Here is a 15,319-nt window from a genome sequence, read left to right as displayed (position 1 = left end):
AATATGAATACCAGATATAAGGAGTAATAATAACTTCCGGTATGAAAGTATAAGCTGAAAAAGAACAAGTTTGAGAAAAATAGAAAACTTGGGTACTTGTAATTTTGCCGGCTATTAGCTTAAAAATACTTTTAAGATGGTTTGTCCAAGAGTTAATCGCTCGCATAACTTTATACTCTTATATATTCTGTTTCTTGCTTTTTCGGGTTTAAGTCTGATAACTTAGTAGGAGTAGTATTATTCGAAAAGTCACATAGCTTAAAAGTACTATTGATATCATATATCGTGCATTCTTTTTTGTATTTTCGTGAAGTTTCAAGCATTTTGTGTTATCGACAAAAAAATATCTTGAAGTCAAATCATCATTTTTCTTGAATTAAATTCTATTATTAAAACTTTCAAATATTATTATCATCTCATTTTATTCTTACTTCATAGTTATATATTATCTTTTATTCATTTATTAGAATTTAAATATGCCACGAAAAATATGAATCAAGTTGTTCAAAGCTAAAATAAAAGAGTTAAAAACTATTTTAATATTGTCCAAAATATTTTTAGGAGAGATCGATTATAAAAAGTTATTAATAATTTTATATCTCAAAATATTAAAAAAAATAGAATTCAAATATATATATATATATATATCACGTATATGTGTGATTTATTTTTTTTTAAAAAAGTTTAAGATCTCTTACCAACATGACTTTAGGCCTCAAATATTGTTAAGCCGCCCCTGTTTTCTAGCAATAGCGTATTAAGCATGTTCTCATATGTTTGCAAATTTAAGAGATTTGTGAAGTTTTATCTTTAACTCCTTTATAATTGAAGTTTTTCATATTTTCTCATATATATATATATATATGCGCGCGCGCCAATACATGACATATTTTTATGTACCAATACATATGACATACTTTTTTTTTAGTATGTTTAAAAAAGAATATTATGTTTTTATATTAAAAATAATTAACTTTAAAATTCTCATCGGAAATAATTTATAATCATATAAATTTTTATGACTTATTTTAAATTATAATTTCTATAATTTGATCGTACACATATTAGGTAAATGAAAACAGAAGTAAAAAAATATTTATAAAAAAAATCATTATGTTACCCGGTCCCCACACTAGATTGTATGCATATCAAGAATGAATGAAGTATTTTGGGATGAGAGACAGATATGGCTGCTACTGCTACTGCTACATCCTTATCTCTCTCCTTTCTTGCTAAGCCTAAAGCATCTCTTTTCTTTTCCAAAAATGTCTTTCAAATTTCACAAGTTAGAAAGTTCCACCCCCACAAGATTCACAATCTACCATTAATTTCCTCCAAAACCAATGTCCGAAGTTGTTGGAAAATTTCCGCTATTTCGGGAAATTTCTTGCTATCAGAAGCAAACCCAGCTGAGACTACCGAGCAAATAGTTTCTACAGCTGAAACTACCGAGCAAATAGTTTCTTCCACCAGCGATGATGGAGTGTCAACCATCATATCAGCTCTTCTTTTCGTTGCTTTCGTTGGCTTATCCATTCTCACTATTGGGGTAATTTATTTAAGTTTCTTTTTCTTTAATAGAGGTGAAATTATGGACGTTGTTGTTAATTGTGCATTTTCTTTGTGTTGATACAGGTAATCTACATAGCGGTTACAGATTTCTTGCAGAAAAGGGAGAAAGAGAAGTTTGAGAAAGAAGAGGTAGCTAAGAAAAAGAAGAGTAGTGGTCGCAAGGGCAAAATTGTAGCTAGATCTGCTAGAGCTGGACCTAAAGGCTTTGGTCAAAAGCTTGACGAACCTGATGATAATGACGACTAAAATTCGTTACTGTAAGCTTCGCACACTTGCTTTTTTCTTAATTGGAACCTGTATAGTTGTTGTTTGATAATTTGTGTCAAAGGAAATACTGTATGCTAGCTGTTCTAACTTTATATACGGTTATATATAGTATTATCCTGCAAGTTATGTACTGTATTTACTTGATAGAACTACTTGGTCTATGTTTCCGCGCGAATGTGTGTGTATTATCCAGTTGTACTAAATTTACTTGACAGTATTATTAGAAACTGATACTGTCACTTGCAATTAGTTGTCATTTGAAATTTTCCTGTGTTCAAGTATATGTGATGTGGCTTAGATGGTTGATTTATATGATTGGGAAATGCTCTTCATTCTTAGGTTCCATACACATTAAACTTCTTCAGTTTTTTGTCTCTTAAAGTTGGCTACTTTTGAATTTACATTACCTTATCAGATAAGTATAAAATTAATAAGGAATGTCCGAGAGGTTTCAGATTATTTTACAGTCCTAAAAAATGCATCAACAAATTCTGAATTTTTTGTCAGTCTTATACTCTTTTCAGACAACCCAATTAGAGCCTATTCACTTAAGAAATGACAGTAAGAAGATGTGGGATTACACATATCTCTGCAGAGCTCTCTGTAGCCAATCTCCTTATTCTTTTTTTTTCATCTCTTCAGTTTTCGTTCCAAATTTTGTGACTTTTGTTTTGCTTGCTGATTTATCACGTCTTTGTTCTTTTTCTAATACCATTTTCTGCAGTAAGGTGTGAATTCTGTCAATGTGCATTATTGATGCTTATTTTGATTTCCATTTTTTCCCCTCTCATCCGTTTGGGTTCTTGCTTTTTGTAATAAAGGAGAACTTCTGAAGTTCTTGACACTGGAACATATATGTCCTCATTTTTCACCTTGCCTTGAAGTTTGTAATACAAGTTGGAAGGCCCTCTATGCACAAGCCCGAAGAAGTTAAAGATCGGAAAAGAACTGTTCCTTTCACGTTAAGTATCAAATAAATAGACAACTAACAAGGTAGTTGAGCGTTTTGACAATTTTCCTTCTAGAACAAAAGAAGATATCTTTTGAATCTTAATATGGATTTGGCTAACTATTTAGAAATGTTATTCAGTTGGTAGGCGTTTTTTGTTTAGCTGTGTCTATGTCCATTCCGAAACTCATTAGTATGATTTAACAAAAGAAAGATGAATGAATCATATGTTGCTAAGACTACAAATGTTGGTCTAATAGGTGTAAAGTTGTACTAAAATAATGTCAACTCTTGGAGATTTTTTTATATCAAATTTTGTGGATTATAGCTCAAATAAATTGGATGCTTTACAAAAGGAAATTGTGTCCTGATGGATTCAAAAGTGGGAGTAGAGTTTAGCCTGGCTTGACAAATGTCGACAAATAATGAGATTTCATTTAAGCAGTTGTTAATATGAGGTGATTTATGTTATCCGTATTTTACTTCATTGTCTACATTTCTTATTGTTCATATGAGGTGATTTATGTTTATAGAATTCACAACAGGATAATGCACTTATAATCAGTTCTGAACTTCTGATCTACTAAATTACAATCTCGGCTAGGACTCACTTAAAGAATTGATGTTTAGTGAATGTATGTTGTGGTTCTTTTAGAGACTGATCTTTTTCTGTCATATTTTGTTGAGAATTTTGCTACTTATACTTCTCTGTTGATTGTTACTTGTTTCAGTACGGGAGATGTAATGGCATATGCAGAATTGAAGAAGCAGTTAAAGAGAATGAATCAGAACCATAGAAGAAGAGAGTAGTAGTGGTTGGAACAGGATGGGCTGGCCAGTGCGAGCTTCCTAGAAATCTTGATATTTATTCCTATGTATAACTATCATTCTTAATTTGAGAGTAAAGAGCTCGCTTGTTATACGGGATTCGACATATAAAAGGAAACGCCCCCACCCCCCCCCACCCCCCAAACTCAAAACCTCTTCATTCACGACTAGTGTAAAACGTATTTTCCTGTAGGTCTCGCCTTTCAACTGCGACCTGTTTTTGCTTTTCTAATTTCTTTTTTAAAAAATTAACTATAGGTCTCGTGTATACAAGTCTCAGAAAGTGATTCACTCTTTCCAGAGATATGAAATTGAACACATAAGTTGACGCTTCAGAAAAATGTGTTTGCCGTGATATGTATAGGAAACGGCGAAATAAGCTGATGGGAGTTAAACCACAAAATAAAATAAAAAATTAAGCGAATTTGTTAGAAGCGCCTCGGGAGCTCTCGATTATTAGCCAAAAAATTGCCCTAACGGTTTAGTCTAGTAGTAAAAGTGCAACGTAATGTGTGAATTAGACAGGCATTGTGGATTCGAACCTACCACAAATCTGAAATTTGGCTGAGTTCTCAGCAAACTTGACCTTTGAATATATCGTTTTCGAAATTTGTCATGCTTGGAATTCGAGAATCTACTTCACTCCTTCTTAAGAATCTTGATCTCTGACCTCAAAGCATTTCGTAACATATTTGTAGGCTCACCGCTTGCTCAAAGAAAATGTAGGTATCTTGCTTTTGTATATTCCTTTGATTCTCAAGTCGTTTTCTCACTTCAAATTCAGTTCCGAAACTAAAGCTCTGCAATAGATTCTTTGATTTCTCTTTGTACTTTTCCTTTTATTTGTTTGCCTTTTCTCTTCTCCCTTGCTAAAGGTTGTGGGTAAGGTAAGTGCAGGACGATAGGCTCACGTTGTGGATTTACCTAGATGGATTTCACCATGGTCCTTTTTTATTTAATTTAAGTGTCTTAGTTTGACTAAACACGCATTTTAAGAAAATAAAGAATAATGTTGAATCTAGTGATTATTATGTACCAAAATATCCTATGGATCTTGTGGTTTTGAACCAGCCATATAGAATGTTAGGATTAGACAATTATCCTTCGAGATTTTTTTAGGGTTCATAGATACATTGATCCAAGTATAGAAAGAGACATTCTTCTAAAAAAAAAAAGAATAAAAAAAGACTAAAAATAAAAATAAAACACTTAGATTAAAATATAAAGAGTATATTAAAATATTGAAGTAAAAACTTATTAAATATATATATAGTACTAAAAGGAAACATTCTTTTTTAAATTGATTAAAAAGGAAGTAAATTAAATTAATAAAAGTAGCTAAACATTCTTTTTTAAATTGATTAAAAAGGAAGTAAATTAAATTAATAAAAGTAGCTAAACCAGTTGCAGTGGAAATTGGAATGCGGTAGGTGTACATTAAATACAGCAGAAAATGCGAGCGTCCAGAGTCACCAATCAGAAAACTCCACGTGTACAATGGACATCGGAAATATCTGTATCGCTCCACATGTATAATAGGAGTACTCAATAATGTTCTCCTCTGACTCCATAGTCCATAGTCCATACACAGAACATTCCTCTTCCTTCTCTTTTTTCCAATTTCGTCAAGAAAACGCACGTACTTTATTTTAAAGTCTTTCACAATCAGTGCGTGTTTTTAGTGTACGGGAAAATGGCGGATCAAATGGAGAAGATGAAGTTACGTCAGAACTATCCGAATCACTGGCACACTGATCTCATGCGTGCCACTCAGTCTGATCCTCTTTGTATAGTCTCCCTTCACTTGGATTTTCCTTTTCTTGGGCTCGACTTTTGAGTTCTTTTGTGGTATATATAGCATTATAGCGTTCGACTTACACTGATCTCTGTGTTTTGTGCCTTTTGCAGTTTGCTGTTTCTCGCTTTGGTGGTGAGTGCTTCTATTATGTTCACTCATTTATTTTATGGATTATGATTATGAATTATGAGGTTTGAGCTTAATTTCTATAGCTTGTTTGTTTGCTGAATAACTAGAACTGGTGTTTGTTATTATGATTGCTTGTAACTTGGAAAACATCAAATTAAGACTATTTAGAGGGAATGTGGTAAATAGAATTGAAAATTGAAGCTTGTCAAGCAATCCTTTTGAAAATTATGTTTATTTTAGTTCTTTACCTTTCTTCTGTGGCATGTAAGGTCATTTTTGCAGACGCAGATCTAGGATTTTACTTCAGCAGTGGACTGACTACATTCACTAACAAAGGATCTGGACCTATTATAAAAAAATGTTTTTAAAATTTATATCGAGGAGACAAAGGTGCCTTCAGTATACATTGTCTATTTCTTTTGGTTTATTGTTATAATTTTAAGCTGCTAGCCTTTCCTAGTACTGGTTAGTGAATCATGTTAGTGTGAATCATTTTAAGTTTTGTCTATCTCTAAAGAGTGCGACTTCTTTGGACAATTGCTGGTGCTTTATTCAGTACAAGAAGGTGGAAGTTCCACTTCTTTTGTCTTATTGAGAATATCAAATTTCTGAATTTTGATATCCGACTCTTAAGTTTGTCTCTGTTAGATAACAGACAAAAATTAATTAATTGTCGTACCCTTTTGAACAAAGGAGGATCGAAGATTTTAAATCAATGAATGCTGTGACAATGTTCAGACGTCTGAGTTCAGTTAGCTTTCGTTCCAAATTCTACAAATACTACGTATCAATCTCTGAGTTCGGTTAGCTTTCTTTCCGAAAACTACATAGTAGTTGTTGCATAACAGTTCTTTGAAGTTTATTTTCTTCATGCAATATGTCGGGAAGATTCTTAGTGAGTGACAACTAACGAGAAATGTTATCAACTCAAACTGATAATGTAATGGTTTTATCAAAATGCCTACTGTCGGTATGAAAGTGGATAAAAGTCTCAGTCTGGAAGAGTCACTTAAGTCCGATCTACTTCAAATTACTTAATTCCTTCTTGATGGTTTAGAAATCCAGTTGATTGCTTGGCTCATCCAGTGAAATTGCTCTTCCATATCCCCTGCTATCACTAATGAAAGAGAGAATATTGCTCAGAAACTTGAAGGTCACAAGATTTTCCTTGGTTTCTTGTTTGTTTTGCGCACAAAGTGGTAGTATGAACTTTCGTCTAACTGGTGGTGCTACTACTCAAAACTGATTCTTTCTTTACTTTGAATGCTATAGCGCCCCATGTGCATCATACATCCTCCGCAAACGAGCTCTATACAATGATATGTCTAGGTAATTGTTTTGTTTTTTGTTTGTTTGTAAAAGTTGCTGTGTCTTGAAGTACCTATATCAGTTAAAGACTCTTTCTTTTATAGATATACATGTTGTGGAGGCTATATGCCTTGTAGCGGCAGATGTGGAGAAAGTCACTGCCCTGAATTCTGCCTTTGTACGGAGGTCTGGTTTTATTCTGTTGATCCTCGAAATTCTTCATCAATTTCAGGATTATATGATATATCTCTTCATTGTCAGGCAGATATTTAGATATTTTTCCTGAAAATCTCTGAGCCTGTATCTTTATTTTCTCCTAATTTGTTTCTCAAACATGCTTTTGTTGTCAGGTTTTTCTTTGCTTTGCAAATTCTGTTGCTTCGACACGCTTTATGTTGCAAGATGAGTTCAATCTGCAGACAACGAAATGCGATAATTGCATAATAGTAATTTCAACTCTTCTCCATCTCTCCTCCCACTTGTCTATTCTTGTGACATGCTCATCATTTTATCTAAGGATTTAAGTTATTTGCAAATGTAAATATTTTTTAAATGACATATTAGTTAGTTTCACCTATTATAGCATGTAAGCTATCATTTTTATCAAGTTACAAACTAATACTACTTATCATGGAGTTATCAAGGATTACCTCATAAATGACCTGACTCTATAAATAGTTTTTACACCGTCAATCCAGAAAACTTAAAACTCTTTATCTAATTTACATTGCCTCTTGTTGTAGGGATTCATGTTTTGCCTACAGCAGTTAGCATGTATATGTAGCATTATTGCTTGTCTCACAGGAAGTGAAGAAATTCAAGATGCTGCTCAGCTTCTGAACTGTCTGTCGGACTTTGTTTACTGCACGTAAGACGCATGGTTTTAAGTATCAAAAACATTTTTTGTTCCGAGTTCTATTTTCATCTTCATTTACTTTTCTCTTCTATCGGCAGGGTTTGCAGCTGTATGCAGGTTTGTGATAACTTGAACACATTCTTCATCTGGGAAATCATTAGCATGAGCATAGTTCCATTGAAATAGTCAAATTATCTTATCTTCTTAAAAAAAGAGTTCCATTGAAATAGTCAATTAGCCTCCAAGCCAAAACATTTATCAAACTTAGGACCAGCTATGCTTTGCAAAACTCACATAGGCAGAGTTTATCATACAACGTATGAAAATCTTCTTTTTTGAGTAAATATCTGATCATGACTATTGATGGAACTAATTATGCTTGTAAAACTTTAGTCATAACATCAGTTACTGGTGTCTGTGAATGTATTATAAGTTGAGATCATTTTCCGTTCTTTTTTTTTTTTTTTTTTGCACTAGTATATGTTGGCTTGCACTCACTCTTGGTCATCATAATTCTATTCAGACACAGCACAAGGTTGAAATGGACAAAAGAGATGGAAAATTTGGACCACGGCCAATGGCAGTGCCACCTGCTCAACAAATGTCTCGGTTAGATCAGCCTGTTCCCCCTTCAGTGGGATATCCACCTGCACAGCCCCAGGCTTATCCACCAACACAGCAACGCCATGGTTACCCACCACCACAACAGCAGCCTCAGGGTTACCCACCACCACAGCAGCAGCCTCAGGGTTACCCACCTCCACAACAGCAGCCTTATGGTTACCCACCAGCCAATTATCCCCCACCTGGTGCTGGATATCCCACGTCTGATTATCTTCAGTGAATTGGAACCCTTTTTTCCCTTTTCCTGTCTGTCATAGATATGTGCTTGAATTTAGTACAATTTGTAGACCATTATTCGTTGCTTACCTTGTAAATCATGTGAGGTCATAGAATAATTGAGTTGTGTTATACGGCCTAAGGCGTTCTGAGACATTTTATCGCGGTCTAGTAAATACTCTTACACTAGTAGGTTGTAAAATAATGAACATTGCATGTAATGTCTATTTAAAAGTGTCATTTTCAAGAGTGTAAGGTTAGTGTGTTGAAGAAAGATACATTATGCCGCAAGGGATAAGTTTCTCTGATATGGAGATTGGTCCACACTTCCAAAATATAATTAGTTACTTACTTGCGATTACTATTAGTACAAGAAAGTGAGTAAAGCAGAAGAAAAAAAAAGGTTTGCCATTTTCCAGAGTTACAGCATTCACAGTTCAACTCCAAGATCTTTAAGTTGTTGAGTCCGGTGTCAAAGCTAAGAAACATTTTCGTAAGCAACGGCAGAGAGATTGTTTTACCCATTTGGACATATATTTGTAGTTGAAACTGGAAACAAATAACCCAGAGGCCTTTGAGCCTCCACTAGTGTTTTTCGTGTTGTACAACATACAGAACTTCCCAATTGGGTTGATTAATATAGGCTGCATAAAAGACTCATTATAAAATATAATCTTGGATTTTTTTTTAGCACATAGTGGTGGTTCAATGAAACAAAGACAAGAGACACTGCTCAGGCAATTTAACCATCTCGGTTTCTCATTCTCATCCACTTGATTAATGTTATATATCATTGAATATTTGATTGTATCAATCTCGTGAACGAAAATACAAAGTAATCACTAAACCTATGAACAAAGTATCCTCCAGTATCCAAGTTTTTCTCTTCACAGTTGACTCCATTTATTTCAACCATGAGGTCGACACGAGGTAGAGGTATTATTATGGCAATAGCCTAATTCTTTGTAAATTTTATTATTCTCAAAAGTAATGTTCAAGACTAATTACAAACACTTGCTTCCTTTGCTTGATAGCACTGTCTACATTAACTTTAGTGGGTCCAAAAAGACGACTAGATCGTTCGACATTATTTTTACTTGTATTAACGTAGATACTCTTCTAAGTTCATTACCTAAAAGTTGGAATTCAACTTTCATTCATTTGGAACATGAATATCCACATATTCCTTTCTATTTGTGGTAAAAAATGTTTCTATGTTTCTAAACACATTATACAACACAAAAAATCATAAGAAAATTGTGGACTTAAGATTTATTCAGCGCAAGAAAACTTCTTACATATAATTATTTTGATATGGAGGGTATCATGGTTTATGATGATAGTATTCGAGCTAGTTTACATGCACTCTGACTATTTTACCAATACTTGCTATCTACCGTCCATGCAAATATTGGGTAACTCTGTCTACTCTTCCTCCATGATCTTTTCAAATGCTTAATGACATATTCAATGACATATTTTTTTCTTCACTTTTCATGCCTATATAAAGGTCTTGTAATAGATAGGAAGAAACACACAATTGAAGAAGAAATAAGAATTTCTCCTCTCTTTCTCTCTATATCTCTTAGCTTATTTTTCGTTGTTCTATATTGTTACTTTGAGCTATATTTTATAACACATTATCAGCGCGAAGTCTCTAACCTCGAGGTTGAATTCCACTTTTGGTAAGGTATATCTCGATGATCTATTGTCAACACTATCCAGATTTTATTCAAAAAGGTATGTAATGTTACAGACACATCTTTATGCTACAGCAACAAGTTCGAGCTTTAAATCAGATAAGTTTGTACCACTATTTAGAATAAGCAATGGTCTGGTTATTAGAAAATTAGTTTTTATGTGGCTGCTAAGGATGTCACCTTGTTAAATTTTCATGAACTAAATAATAGGTGGCATGCGGTATACTAAATAATCTACAAAATTAAAATTATACTTTATTATGTATGCTTATGGTTTTACCTTATAATACGATTTTACTATGCCTAGTATAATGATTATACATTAGTTTACTATCAAATATAATATAATAATAATAATAATAATAATAATAATAATAATAATAATAATAATAATAATAATAATAATAATAATAATAATAATAATCGTAACTATTTTATTTTAATAAGATAAAATATTAGTACATGAAGTATGTACTACACCAAAATTTTCATTGATGATAGTTCTTATCAAATTAATATGTTGAATCATTTCTATATGGAAAGCATATAGTAGTAGATAGTAGACAGAGATTTGTCCCCTATTTTTTTTTTTTTGATTCCCTGATTAACCTAAAGGTTCTGCTATATCTCTTTGTTTTTCTAGAGAGTATAATACTTAGTTTCCACAAAAGTGCATGGTAACTAGTAGTACTATATTATTCTATTTGATACATCATTTTTCTTTAATGTTCTGGTCATATCACTTTCATCTTGAAGTAAGCTTATTGCAGCAAAGACCACATGTAAATTTTCAATATTATTTTTTATTTTCATATATCTGTTTGACACTAATTACTTAGCTGATCTGAGTAAACGAAAATCTATTGTTGAGAATTATATCCAAATGACATTATGAAGAGTTTAACTCAAAAGGTAAGCATTTCCTTCGTATTTGAAATTATTTTTGTGCTTTACTATTAATGATATCAACTTCAATGAGTTCAAGTCACAATGCACCATAAGGGTAAGACATCAAGATCGAGTCTTGATGCTCCATGATGATAGGAGTTGGGTTTGAATCCCAATTCAGTATGGCCTAACATGTCTTTATATTGGTAGGACATTAGGTCTGTGTCCCACTATACCATATTGATGATATAATGATGACTAAAGAAAAATAATATATTTTTCATGAAAAGGCATGAATATTGTCCTACTTGATTTGCTCCGTTCTTGAAGTGAATGTGGTAGCGGCGCATAATCAGTCTAAATGAAGACAAGTTCCATTCTTGAAGTGAATGTGGTAGCGGCGCATAATTAGTCTAAATGAAGACGCGTGGTTGAATAATGAACATGGACGTTCCAAAGATCAAAATAATAATAATAATCACTATGAGTAGAATAATGAGGATTCTCAAAATAGTCCTTCAAAATGTGAAGGCAATGTTTACCATCAAATTGGTATGAAAAATAATAAAACACGCCGCTGATTATGATCCATTCCTTGAAGCGAATGTGACATGTGATGAGCATTGAGAATGTAGACCTATTTTTAAAGGTGAATGTAGCAATATGTGATAAAAGTAATGAATAAAGACATACAATGCATGATTAAATGAATACCGCACAACTCATCTCTAAGGGAGGTTTGGGTGAAATAAAGAGAATAAATATTTTTATGTGGTTACATGAATATGCCATTGGTCGCGTACATGTGATACGCCAAAAAATATTGTGTTGTGCCTTATAAAAGGTTATTAAAGGCAAATTAAAGCAAGAAATAATTTTGTTTATGATGATTTTGACCATGATAATTTATTATGATATAATTTTCTCCGTGAAGGAGACATTTACCATATAAATGGTATGACAAAAGATCTTGTAGTACAAACATTGTTAAGAGCTCCGGAAAAATTAATTTGTTACTATCCGGATGAATAAAATTATTCACGACATTGATATTGTAAACTCTCAAAAGAAACTTTTGAGTTTCAAATGTATAAGTCAAAGTGGTTGGCATATTGAGACTATAGATGAAATGAATATTGAATATCTTCATATTTCTATAATCATAACGGGTAAATATGAAAATTACCTAATTTTCTTTCTATTTTTACTACACAAATATAAGCATGATGATGGAATCACATGTCACAAGTAAACTAGAGGTTTACTGAAACAAATATTAGTTGGTATGACCAGTTGACCATCTCGGTTCAATTATGATGCAAAAAATTAATTGAGAATTACATTGGCATATATTGAAGAAATATAAGATTCTTCAAGAATTCTCTTGTGCTGCTTATTCTCATGATATACCAGTTAAGGTTGGGATTGAATCCCTTGATTTCTGGAACGAATAAAAGGTGATAAATATATGGGCTCAGTCACCTGCCACGCGAACCGTTTACTATTATATGATTTTACTATATGCATCTATTCTATGATTACATATGGATTTGTTATCAACTTGCAGTTTGGCTTTTGCAAGATTGATTGCTCAAATTATTAGAGCACGGTTCCAGAATATAAATTATGATGATTTATCTTGATAATATTGGTTTAAATCCAAGTTGATTTAGCAGAAATTGTATGCCTATGATCTAAACCATTGGTTATGGGAACAAAACTGTCAAAATAAAATTTGGTATGTGATGTATTATTTAATATACAACAACACTTGTACGCATCTAGCCAAGTTATGATAAGTTCTCCCTATCACAAACGGTTCAGGGTCAGGAACCAAACAATTTCCATTTAAAAATATAAATGTGCTATATGATTTAATTGCTCCACCACAATGCACAAAGATGGATCCCCAAATAAGGCTAGGGATATGTGTTAGTGATCCCAACAATAGGGGGAGAAAATGGACAGCTGAAAAAGTAATGTATGTAATGAATTATTATGAGTATATCTAGATCCTCGTACGAGAAAATGTAAACTTGAAGTTCAAGTGATAATTCATTTGCAAAATATTGCCAGGTGTATTTGCTGATCCAAAGCTAAATGTCATATTCAACTGCTAATGCTCCAAATAAAATAAAGTTCATAATGAATAGAGTCTATGGCATGCATGAAGTATAATAGACTAATCGGTTCCAAAGATAAAACTCTTTGAAGAAGGAGAGGAGCAAATGTTCAAGATGGTCATAATAAGTAGGCAAATGCTCTAGCAGAGCACCGCGACATAACACTTTATAAGACTTTATGGGAGAGGCTCAGGTACCTGAAAATAATAAGATAAAGAGATCTTAATAAGTTATGTCTTTATTGGGTAATAGTAGAACCAATATAAAATTATCGTCGACGATATTGTTAATATAATGTAGCACTCAATATTATTAATATTGACGAGGATCTTGAGCTCAAATATGTCATGAAATTTGGACAGATAAATGATTGGCCAAATAAAAAATACGCAATGAAAATTGATTTCACCTGAAAAATATAAAATTGGACGGATAGTCCCAACACCTGGAAGTATAAAGGCAGTGGAGGTATAAATGTGTTCTTGTGCAAAAAAAAAAGGTCAAGTCGATAGACAAAAAGACGACTTGTGCCACAAGAAGATTTGTAAATATACTGGCATTGATTATATAGAGACATATTCTCCTGTGGTGGATGTAGTCATTTCTGGTTTTAATCTGGCAATACAAGACAACAAACAACATCAACCCAGTAGTAATCCCACTAGTAGGGTCTGGGGAGAGTAGAGTGTACGCAGACCTTACCCCTACCCGGGGGTAGAGACACTGTTTTCGGGAGACCCTCGGCTCAGAGACAAAAGATCTGTAACAACACAGAAACCAGACAAATAGAACCAGCACCGTAAGAGACAACAAATAAGTGGAAGGGCAATAAGTATGTCAATAATAAAATTAAAAACTAAATTATAGAAATAAAAATCGTGTGATGAACAACAACCGCTAGCAGACCTAGACCAAACTCTATCAGACTAGCTGTAAAAATGCTCAACTACTCCCTAATCTACAACCCTAATGCTCGACCTTCACACCTCCCTATCCAAGGCCATGTCCTCGAAAATCTGAAGTTGCGCCATGTCTTGCCTGATCATCTCGCCCCAATACTTCTTAGGTCGCCCTCTACCTCTTCTCGTACCTGTCAAAGTCAACCGTTCACACCTCCTAACCGGGTCCTTTAGGCTCCTCCTCTGCACGTGCCCGAATCATCTAAGCCTCACTTCCCGCATCTTGACGTCCATAGGAGCCACACCCACCCTCTCATGAATATCTTTATTCCTAATCTTATCCAGCCTAGTGTGCCCACACATCCATCTCAACATCCCCATTTCTGCTACTTTCATCTTCTGGATATGAAAATTCTTGACTGGCCAACACTCAGCTCCATACAACATGGCTGGTCTAACCACCGCTCTATAGAACAAGAAAACCGTGATATACGTATAATAGAAATTATTAAAGGATTTAAATTATTCTGAAGCATATTAAGGTTTCCAATAAATTTATTAAATAAAGCTTCAAAAATCCTTATACGGATTGAAACAATTAGGGCGCGTGTGGTATAATCGCCTAAGTGAGTACCTGTTGAAAGAATGGTACAAGAATGATTCAATTTGTCTTTGTAAAAAGATCTAGACTAAATTTGTTATAATCGCCGTGTATGTTGATGATTTAAATATCATTGGAACTCCTAGGGTGCTTCCTAAAGCAGTAGACTATTTAAAGAAAGAATTTAAAATGAAAGATGAAATTTTTGTCCATCAATCAGCATACACTAAAAAGATTTTAAAGCGATTCTATATGGATAAAGCACATCCATTGAGCACCCCGATGGTTGTGAGATCACTCGATATAAATAAAGATCCATTCCGACCTCATGAAAATAATGAAGAGTTTCTTGGTCCCGAAGTACCATATCTTAGTGCACTAATGTATCTTTCTAATATTACAAGGCCTGACGTAACTTTTTCAGTTAATATCTTAACAAGATATAACTTTGCTCATACAAGGAGACATTGGAATGGAATCAAACATATATTGTGGTATCTAAAAGGAACTACCGATATGGGATTATTTTATGACAATGATTTCAGTCCCGATCTTGTTGGT

At 33.4% G+C, this 15,319-nt stretch overlaps 2 protein-coding genes across 3 annotated transcripts; both read left to right on the top strand.

Moving 5' to 3' along the window:
- The first annotated feature begins 1,164 nt into the window (after positions 1-1,164).
- LOC104113478 (uncharacterized) lies at positions 1,165-3,715 on the top strand. Its single transcript, XM_009623644.3, has 3 exons — positions 1,165-1,549; positions 1,636-1,829; positions 3,520-3,715. The coding sequence occupies exons 1-2, from the start codon at positions 1,187-1,189 to the stop codon at positions 1,816-1,818; spliced, it is 546 nt and encodes a 181-aa protein (XP_009621939.1). The 5' UTR covers positions 1,165-1,186; the 3' UTR covers positions 1,819-1,829; positions 3,520-3,715.
- A 1,463-nt stretch (positions 3,716-5,178) lies between these two features.
- LOC104113479 (uncharacterized) lies at positions 5,179-8,855 on the top strand. 2 transcript variants are annotated; one of them, XM_009623646.4, is made up of 8 exons: positions 5,179-5,403; positions 5,525-5,546; positions 6,816-6,872; positions 6,956-7,037; positions 7,202-7,297; positions 7,595-7,719; positions 7,806-7,824; positions 8,231-8,855. In XM_009623646.4, the coding sequence occupies exons 1-8, from the start codon at positions 5,310-5,312 to the stop codon at positions 8,549-8,551; spliced, it is 816 nt and encodes a 271-aa protein (XP_009621941.1). In that variant the 5' UTR covers positions 5,179-5,309; the 3' UTR covers positions 8,552-8,855. The 2 variants fall into 2 exon arrangements, with proteins under 2 accessions (XP_009621941.1, XP_018632284.1); XM_018776768.3 differs by lacking the exon at positions 7,806-7,824.
- Positions 8,856-15,319: the final 6,464 nt, after the last annotated feature.

The sequence above is a fragment of the Nicotiana tomentosiformis genome, chromosome 1 (assembly GCF_000390325.3).
Source record: "Nicotiana tomentosiformis chromosome 1, ASM39032v3, whole genome shotgun sequence".
Lineage (NCBI taxonomy): Eukaryota > Viridiplantae > Streptophyta > Magnoliopsida > Solanales > Solanaceae > Nicotiana > Nicotiana tomentosiformis.
Note: the sequence above shows the minus strand (reverse complement) of the source record. Positions and strands in the feature narration are given on the sequence as shown.